Source organism: Hirundo rustica, chromosome 13 (genome assembly GCF_015227805.2).
Source record: "Hirundo rustica isolate bHirRus1 chromosome 13, bHirRus1.pri.v3, whole genome shotgun sequence".
Taxonomy (NCBI): Eukaryota; Metazoa; Chordata; class Aves; order Passeriformes; family Hirundinidae; genus Hirundo; species Hirundo rustica.
In genome coordinates, this window is record NC_053462.1 from 6,337,052 (window position 1) to 6,347,488 (window position 10,437).

At 43.9% G+C, this 10,437-nt stretch overlaps 1 protein-coding gene across 2 annotated transcripts in view; it reads right to left on the reverse strand.

Annotated features, from left to right (window-relative positions):
* MINDY2 (MINDY lysine 48 deubiquitinase 2) overlaps positions 1-9,832 on the reverse strand; it is a 32,648-nt gene extending 22,816 nt beyond the window's left edge. For both annotated transcript variants that reach the window (XR_005702971.1, XM_040077292.1), the window contains exons 1-2: positions 9,173-9,832; positions 1,590-1,647 (exon numbers count right to left, since the gene is read on the reverse strand). Coding sequence is in view for 1 of the 2 variants with exons in the window: in XM_040077292.1 (XP_039933226.1) it covers positions 1,590-1,647; positions 9,173-9,832 (718 nt within the window). In the remaining variant the exon portion in view is untranslated. The remainder of the gene's footprint in view (positions 1-1,589; positions 1,648-9,172) is intronic.
* Positions 9,833-10,437: the final 605 nt, after the last annotated feature.

Here is a 10,437-nt window from a genome sequence, read left to right on the forward strand (position 1 = left end):
CACAGGGCCGTGCTGCTGAGGGCTGGGGGTGCACAGGAGACACAGCCAGGACAGGTGACCCCCACTGACCACAGGATGCTCCACACACACGACAGCATGCCCAGTGTACGGAGAGGGGGAAGGAGGAGGAAGGGAGAACACTTGGAGTGATGGTGTTCTTCTTCCCCAGTCACCACGTGTGACAGGGTGCTGCTCCCTGGGGATGACTGAACACTTGCCTGCCCGTGGGAAGCAGTGAATTAATTCCCTGTTTTGCTCTGCTTTCCCTACACTGAGTCTTTAACTCAAGCCACGGGTTTTCTGGCTTTTTCCCTCCCCATTCTCTACCTGATCTCACTGGTAGGGGAGTGAGCAAGGGGCTGTCTGAGCTTAAACCACAACACTTGTACTCCACCTTTGTCTGCAACACAAAGGTAATAAATTAATTAATAATTAATTAACACACTGAGGTTCAAGATTTATAATATCTTTAGAGACTAGTATCCACTTTCCAGGTTCTATTTCAATGTTTTTGTACTTATTCCCTTGCTCCATTACTTAACTCAGAAAAATACCATTATAGGTTTCCTAATTTATACTCTTAACTTGAAAGTGGTCGAAGGCTGTTTTGTTGGTTTTGGCAGGGTTTTTCTAAGCTGTAGAAGAACTGCAACTGCTAATCCTGTCGAGTGAACAGGAACCTAAATCATTTGAACACAGTTTTATTATTCAAGTTAGTAAGATAATTCCAGAAGCTAAACGATGCCTTCAAGAAAGAATACACATCTAGACAACTGGAATTATGCAGTGACTTCAGACAGTGCTGTGTCATCAATGCAACTACAAGAAATGTTTAGATACAGGGAGCAAGATTTTTTATTTTTTTGAGAAAATTATGTAGGTAACTTTTCTGACTCAGAAGAGTCAGGAAATCACTTGTGAAAAGAACGAGCTATATTCTTTACAAGCAAAAAGAAAGAAAATGTACTAAGGGCTTTTTTCTCCTTCTTAAGAAAAATCAAACCTAGTCTATAAGTTCAAACATTTTGTATTAGTCAGGCTACAAGTGAAGGAAAAGTGGTACATACAGCTTAAGCACAATCACAATTGCACTTTTATCACTTGGATCATGAGGGGTATTAAAGTTCTAGCCCTGTCAGATACAAAGAGTTGCAGCTTTGCTGAACACTGAATATGATACCAGAGTAGTGCCTGCAAATGAGACCCAAATCACTGTGAGGACTACATTATTTTTTCTTTTAACTGGGTCATACTTCCAAGCATTAGAATTACTATAGACAATTAAAGACAGAGTTGACTTACTACATTCTGTCAACTCTAATAAAACAACATGGTATGAGACATGAATAATTTTAAATCTGTCAATGTGTTGGTGCACTAAGCCATATCAAGGGCATCAACTAGACCAATCACGTTAGAAAGCAGTGCAGGAAACTTCTAAAACAGTTAAAGAAAAGCATAAGTAACTAAATACTGAAAGTAGTTTTTGAATCAAATAAAAAGCTGAATAAAATAGTAAATAAATAAAACAGTTCTATGCACTACAAAGTACAACATACAAGTGAAAGCAATTTATTACAATTACTAACCTAAGTATTCCATCAGCTGTTCAGCCGTTATGATTTCCATCATTGGTGGCAGTTTAATCTGTCAAAGTAGAAGTATATTAAACACCAAAACACTACCATTTAAAAAGCATGGTATTTCTAGACAGAAGACTTCTGATTACATTTCCCTCACCAGTTTATAAGGCCATTGGCATACTGGACCTCTACTAAACGGCAGCCACAAGAAGAGATTAAAAAGGCACTTTGGTTTTTAGAAAAACCACATGCACACAGCACTTTTTCCCACCTGCATGTCTCTGCAAAGTGCTCCCTTCTCCCTCCAAAACATTTCTCCAGCATCCCCCTCCACTTCACAGGAACTCACACCACTCAGTGCTGTGGCTCAACTACAAGCACTCAGAATTAACACACTGGGAACTGTTAAGAAAACATCTTCCTCAAGTCTTTGACTCCCTACCGTCACTAAAATTCTTAACTGAGTATTAGCTCAAAAAGTTCCTGCGTAAAGTCTGTAAAGGATCTAGTGTCAGTAGCTGCTGGGACAGCAAAGCCAAAGACTTGTGCAGGTAGAAGGAAATGACCTCCCAGCCTCTCATCCCACGTTCACATTCCAGGGGTTTGGTGTGACTCCACAAAGAGCAGACCAGACACACAGAACTCTGTGGTGAAGATTCCATTCTCCTCTTCCCTGATCTATTCCCACCATCATCACCGGCTAAATCCAACCACCTTGGCAGAGCTAAAAGCTTCCTGCAGTCTCATCTCTTCGAGCTTCCTGGGTAAACATTTTGGTTGAACACTTCCATTTACTGCACGAAGACATGCAACAGTCAAAGCACAAACACATACAAGGACATGCTTCTGGCAATCTGAAGAAGTACCACAGGAGGATACAGACTTTAAACAGAGTGCACTCAATTTCTGTCTGCATAAATCTGAATTTTCCTAGAGTCTGGGGTTAGTTTGTCTTGGGAGTTGATTCTTTAGCTCTCTTCAGTTTTTCATTTTCTCATCCTATCACCCTCCAACATCTTGCCATTCAAATTCTAGAAAAGGTATTTATTATATCAGGAATTTTTCTAATCAAGTTCCTCAATACTGATCAGTGCTCTCCTTGACACATATAGAAAGCTATGATGTGAGACTGTTAACTCATGTTTGAGATTTAATAGGTTCCACCTACTTTTCTGGTTGTGGAGAAGAATGAAGAAGTAGAAAACCAGGAAATGGAAGAGCAATATACATAAAGCCTTTGATGCAGCACCCCAAACTCAAATTTACAGTATAGCAACACATTACTTTGTTCACATGGTGATGGAGAGGGTTTTCAGTATGAAAACTGAGCTATTTTAATAACTTTGCTGGGAAAATTAGGTGTGATTGGCAAGACAGATACATCTGTCTTATTAATTTTAATTATATTTGACAAAAGGTAAATGTGTTAAACATATGAATTCACAAGAAGTTTCATTAAATTTGGAAGAAGAAAGATACCCAAGTTAATATGGCTTTGTTATTTATACTCTAAGAAATACGTTCCTACTTGGGTTAGAGTTGACATATTCCCCATAGTGATCGACCCAGAGAGGGTGGGCACATAAAGAAGCTGGTAGTACTGGGATCTTGGAAAGGAATTAAAGAAAAATCAAGCATGCATGCATAGGCACATGGTTTTCTGAAAATATTAAATGAATGACAACTGATTGTAACTTACAGAACTTAACTCTTCCCAAAACTAATGCTCAGTAGGCTAAATGTTTTCATACTCTTTGATCCAGTTCACAATATTCATACTGAGTATTCACAGTACTCACATAAATATAGTGTATTGAGCCATGTAAACAAAAGGACTACAAGTTCAAAAAGCTGCTTCTTAAACTTTCAGTCGGGGCTGGCAGCATTCAAGTCTTAGCAAATACCAGCTGTGCACACCCCTGAGCTCATCACACCTAAGGCACAGAACAGCATCACCTCCACCAGCCCTGCTAGAAGAGCTACAGCACAAATGTGCCAGTACAGTAAGAAGGAAAACTACCACTGCTCCCTCAACTGCTGACTGGGCTCCTGTGATGGTTCTTTCAGGACGGAAGTTATCTCTTTTTATTATTTATTTAACCATTTGTATCAGCTCAGTCAGCATTGCTTGGGGGTTTCTGCTCTGCACCACATCTGGAACCTCTAGAAGCATGCTTACAGGACAAACACCAACTCTAAAACACAATTACATGGCTTACCTATATTTGAGCTCTATGTACAAATAGCTCAACATATTATTTATATCGCTGGTTAACAAATGGAACTTTCCCTCACAATGGCAAAGCTAACTATTTATTTTTTACTGCAGAAAAAGCAAAGTGGTTTTACTCATATCTCCAGGATCTCTCAAAGCTGGATATTTTAGCAAGCTACATCTCAAAATTAACTGCTTGATTAAATGCTAAGCAAAGTTAATTGGTTACTTCAAGGCATAATTTTAGGGCTGGCATTTGCAGTGGGACCTTGATCACACCTTTAAAGTAGGCTAATGGGGTTCCAACACAGTTCTAAGTACTTCTAAACAGAGCTGACTTAAGGATATAGAGAGAACATGAAATTTCCCAGCTGTTCAGAGCTTCATTGCAAGCCTTAAGTGACAGGAAATGTACAGTGAAGAGGAAATCGGAGAGAAAAATACCTTAGAATGTAAGGGAGAGCACATCATACAGAACCACTGTCATTATCCATATAAATCAAAAGAAGAAAACAATGTAAACAACAGCAGTAGAAGGTGCTGTTGTCCATAACAATGCATGATTTTGAGGGACACATTTTTTCAATAGGTTTCAATGTTTAGTTGCTAGATTTTACATCAGTTCTACATTTTAGGAAAAATGCATTTCCTCAACTCCCACCCATTTCCTGTACCCCTCGACTGCAGTTTCCTGGCCTTTTGCCCTGATGGCTCTTTCTTACTCTAGCTACATTTCATTTCCTACACTCAGGAGTGGGAAACTTAGTCCTTCTCACACAACTACAGCATGACATACAGTTGAGGCATATTTTAATTAAAAGAGTGGTAAACAAATTCTCATATGGAATAGATTGCCTAATAAAGCTTACACAGTTTCTATGAATTAGACTACAAACCCCAAAACTACATAATACTAATTTTCCACCATATTCTTCCACACTACAGAAGGGCTTAAAAAATTAAGTGATATAGTCATGCATAGAGGATAACAGTTCCAAAAATACTATGAATATCAAAAGGGTCCAAGAAAATTTCTAATGGCTTATATAATAAGTATTATATAAGTCTTGTAGTCTCAAAACATGTTTATATAAAACACGCAATTCCTCTGAACGCAGTGCTCTAGAGAGGTAAGGGTAGCTTCAAGTAGCTTTGACAAAAAAACCCCAATTAATATTCTATGCAAATAAGCGCCCCTGGCCTGGCAGGAGCAGCTTCATGCACCTTCACACGAGAGCGTGTGCTGCCGTCCCACGCCCTCAGCGTCTCCCCCTGAGCCGGGTCCCTCCAGCCCCCGGGAGCGGGCTTGCTGCTGCGCCTGGCACGGCTCCAGGCTGCGATCTGCGGGCTCACCTCGTCCCACAGGTGCGGAGGAAGGGAGGCTGCCAAGGCCCCGCTGAGCAATCTGTGCCAACTCCGGCCATACGGACGCAGCTCAGCAAGGCGGACAGCACATCACGTGTGAAGGCCGGTGCCAGCCCTCAGAGCAGCACCACCACTGCAGCCTCTGACAGACGGAGTGGCGATCTGCAGGAGCCTGCTGTGCTCAGCCCCTCTGAAAAAGGCCGTCTTTATGAAAACCTAACACTAAGAGTGTCTAACTAGAATTTTTTACTCTACCTCTTCCCTGCACATCAGTTTGGATACATCTAAGCAAGAAAATGGTTATATAACATTATAACATTTACTTATATAATTGTTATGATACCTAAATAGGTAATTCATACTGTTCTAAAAGTTACCAAGCTTTTAGTAGAACTAGGTGTGTAGGGAATATAGCTCTTTCCGTTTGTTGAGAGGATTATGAAACAGAAACTTTCCAAGACATTTTCAAATACGCAACTGGCATTGTTCTCCTACATAAGGATAAGATATTCCAAGTGCACGCACTTCTTAAGGCAATATTAATATTATTTATATTCAAAATGTATAAAGTTTTCCCTTTTTGTTTTATGTTTCAAAATCTTCTCTGGACATTTCAGATATGTCATTTCTGTGCAACATGTTGAGGTTCACAGCATTCTTCACCTACAAGACATCGCACCCTACCTAAGAAGCGCAGAGCAGAATCACGTGGCACTCCCACTAAGCTTTTAGCATCTGATGATGGCTGCATTCCCCCTGCCCCAAATTACATTTAATGAAATACCAGAAGTTATCAGAAAGTGTTGTACGAACTACATCTAACAAAGATCATAAAAGGCACTTAGAAAAGCCTACTTAGCATTGCTAAGCTTAACCACAAAGTGAGACACAGGCCTGAGCAAAACCTGAGCAATCTCCAGATTTAAATAAGCTGGAAAACATTGTGCTACACTACATCAGGACACATCTCATGCTTGTGCATACATTTAAAAATGTTTCTTTCAATCTCTACTTCTGCTTCATTTCCATCACACAAGTCTAAGTGCTTACAACACTGTTTTGCACAACAGCTGTTCTGCACAACAGCTACTTTTCCAAGTTGATATCACAGTGCTTTTGTTTTTCTCCTCAGAACAACATTTCTGTAACACTCCTGTGGCAGAACTCCTTGGCTCTCTCTCCTACAGGCTAAACTGCAAGTTACACTTAGACAGGCAGACTGCAAAAACACTTCAAAAGAAAAGTAATTTCATAATTTTAATATTTAAAATACAGCTTCTGCAATCTGCCACCTCAAAGTTTTATGTATCCTTTGAAAGTAGTGGATAAAAGAGAGGCAGCAGTTTTATCACAAGCTTTATCACAAGTTCCCAAACCTGGTGTTTTCAAAATGGAATCTGAACAGTCACAGTGGGTGCTACTATTTCAGAATTTCCAAAACCCCAACTGCCAAACCAGTACTGCACTTAAATTGACTGAGACCAGATCTACCCACAGGATGACCTGAACTCTCAACTCTGTCAGGACACAGTTCTGAGAAGGAAAGATGATGGCTGATACAGGGAATAGAACCCAAAGCATAACTGTTTAACCTCTTATTCCCTATTGTGATTCTCTTTTCCCTCCTCATCTCCTTCTTATGCCCTTTTTTCCCATTACACATAGCTTCTTTTCACCTAATATGTACTATGGTATTCTCACTCTACTTTTGCCTATTTTCATCTTTCGGTCTGCCTTCTTGTTCTCAAATTATAATTACTTGACCCAATCCAGTATTCATCTTGGTTCAGGAGGAGTGAGAAGGTAGATGTCCATCCTCAGCCTTCACATGCAGCAAGCTAATGTCAGTGATGTACAGATGAGCTGCCACCCCAACCACTGTCAACATGGTTCTTGACTATGAACTGGGGAAAAGAAAGGCCAATTTGTAGAGGCAGTAATTAGGAAAATCAATTACAAGGAACTACAATGTATAACCAACTAACACAAAAACCCTCAAGCCTATAAATAACTTGTGATGATAGTTTCACCAGTTTAGCTGCTTGTCTGCAACTTATGTAAATTCTGCTGAGGCTTTACATAGACAGAACTATAGAAAACTTCCTGTAATCTGAACAATAAGAAACAGCAGAGCACTCCCAGGGGTATTTTGGTTCTTGCCTATTTTTAAAACTGGGTATTACCTTAATTCTCACTAATGTAATATTTGATCCCAGCAGAAAGTCAGTTAAAATTCTGGTTGGAGAGCAGCAGCAGAGGGAAAAGGAAGAATGCTGAAGAACAAAACCTCCTAAAACTTGAATTCAAACAACAGGACCAGTGCTGTCCCATTAAATCAAAGATTAAAAAGGAAGATCCTGTAACTAGCAGTTTCTTTTAAAATGCCACCACACAAAACGATAAGGAATGGCAAGTTTTTCAAGTCACCCCCAGATGCTAAAAAGGAGCACAGAAACCAGGTGTTCAAGACTGAAGCTCGTGACAACATTCACACCCTCCTGAGGATAGCAGAACCTACATGAGGCAATACCTTGAACCCATACACAACTTCCCTCTACTGCTTTTTCTGATGCTTAAGTAGCAAGATCACTGTACCCAGAGTCTTCCTCCTGATGTCTGGGATATTCTGCTCAGAAAAATGTGTAGAAATTGTAACTCGACCAAGAGCGTTGATCTTCTGCAATTAGCTGCACCCAAACAAATTTCTTCTCATAACATATTTCCATTCTGACCTTTTCCTAAGTCACCTGTCACACTGCAAACAACCTCTTCCTCTTCCAATACCAAATTTCTTCCCCTTGTTACTACAACATAAAAGCTATTCTTGTAAAGCTTTCCTATTTCAGGACTCCATTCTATTAGCTCTTCAGTCTTCCGGGGCTGAATTGCCAGCATTTCCTGAGACGTGCCACTCACGTCTTGTTTTGCAATGCACACAACCTTACAGCTTTCCTCCAACAGATACTCCTTCCACAGAGACATGTTAAGAACTACATTATGCCTTAGATTTTAATTACTTAAAAGATTGGGGGAAAAAATTATTTTAAGACTATGAGGAGTTCGCATCCACGATGGCTACAGAGCACAAGAACTTCCAGCCCTCAAAGGTGTACTTGATCGCTACCTGATTTATTCATTAATTTAAATACAATCTATATTGTGTAACTGTATGAATGTGTCCCCATTACTCAGGCAGTTATTTGTACAAATGCACACGTTGTACAATTCTGCATTTTGCACAACTCTACATGGACTTTATTATATAAAGCTATTTTCCAAAAATATCACCTATGTACTCAGTGCTATAAACAGTAATCTTTACTTACTAGAAACCTGTGGAAATCTGCAAACTATTATGTTATATATCGTTCAGTTTAGTAAACATCATCTAGTTATTTTATTTCTGTATTAAGACAACAACGAAGTAAGTCTATATAAGACAGCGGCATCTAAGTAGTATATTGGCAACATACTCCACGATTTATTTTCCAAGTTCTATATGTGAGACACGTGCTTAACAGCAGAAATAAGCCTGTGTATTTCTTGAAGGAAACACGGAATGGTTTTGGTTGAAAGAGATCTGAAAGATCATCATGTTCCAATCCTTCTACCATGGGCAGGGACACCCTTTACAAGACCATGTTGCCCAGAGACCCAACCAACCTGGCCCTCGGACACTGGCAGGGATGGAGCATCCACAGATTCCCTGGGCAACCTGGGCCAGTGCCTCATCTCACCTTCATGGGGAAGAATTTTTTCCTTGTATCTAAACTTGCCCTCTGCTAGTTTAAAGCCATTCCTCCTTGTCCTATCGCCACATGCCCTTGTCAGAAGTTCCCCTCCAGCGTTCTCGATAACGTCCTTGTCCTAAACAGCACGAACTTCCCGCGGTGCCCTCACGCCGCGCTGGCTCGGGAGCCCCGAGCGCTGCCGGCGCCACACGAGCCGCCGCCGCTGCCCGCGCGGCCCCGCCCGCCCGGCCCCGCCATGGCGCCCGCCCGCCCGGTACCTTCCAGGCCAGGAGCAGCACGTTCATGATGGCCAGCAACGGGCAGGGGCCGTTCTCGTTCTGGGTGATGACGGGCGTGTTCTCCTCCTTCCAGCGGACCCACTTGATGTGATAGACCGACTGCCCCGGGAAGCGCTCCTTGGAAGCGGAGAGGAGCTGGGAGCCCGCCGCCGGCCTGTCCCCTTCGGGCTCCGGGGCCGGGCCCCCCGAGGAGGCCCCCGCCACCACCGCCTCGTCGGCGTCGCTGTTGAGCTCGGAGCTGCTCGGGCAGCAGGAGTGCAGGTTGGAGAAGGACTCCAGCGAGTCCAGGCTGCGGGACTCCTCCCCCGGCGGGCTGGGAGCGCCGCTGCTCCCGGAGCCGGCTCCCGCGGGACCGCTCTCCGAAGCGGGCGCCGCTCCGGGACTCTCCGGTACCGCCAGCCCCGCGCCCTCCGCCGCCTCACCACTCTCCGCGGCCCGGGAGGGGGACGCGGTCCGAGGGGCCGCGGCGGGAGCGGGGGCCGGAGGAGGGGAAGGGCTGCGCCGCTCGCCGCCCTCCTCGGCCTCCCTGCAGCCGCCTTCGTCCGCCGCCGCCTCTCCCAGGCGGAGCCGGCTGGCAGCGCCCCCGCCGCCCGTCTGCAGCGAGCCCGGGGGCGGCGGGGGCTGCGCCAGGCTCTCCATGCCCGGCCCGGCCGCTCCGCTCTCTATTGGCACCGCAGCGGCTGCGCCTCCGCCCGCAGCGCCCGCGACGCCATCACAGCAGCGGCGCCGGCTCCGCCCCGCCGGGGACGTGCGGGCGGGGGGAGCGGCCGCGGGTCACGGCGGGGCCCGGGGCGGGGGGGGCCCGGGGCGGGGCGGGCAGCGGGAAGGGGAGGGAAACAGGTGAGTCCGGCTCTTCCAAGGGCGCTCGGTGCTTTTCCTTGCGGTTTCTTAGACAGTCGTACTAGAAAATATACGACTGTGGTGAGTATAATAGATAACTTGAACTATTTGATTGAATAGACTAATAGAAAGAGAGGAAATTTAGGTCACATATTAGGAAGAAGTTCTATAATGTGAGGGTGATGAGGCACAGGCACAGGTTGCATAGCGAGGCTGCAGAAGCCCCATCCCTGGAAGCGTTCAAGTCCAGGCTGAATAAGGCCTTGAGCAACCTGGTCTAGTAGGAGGCGTTCCTCTCCATGGCAGGGGGCTGGAACTAAGTGTTCCTTAGGATCCATTCCAATCCCTTAACATTCTGTGATTCTGTAAGAATTAATGTGGGTGTATTATTCAAACTTTACCGC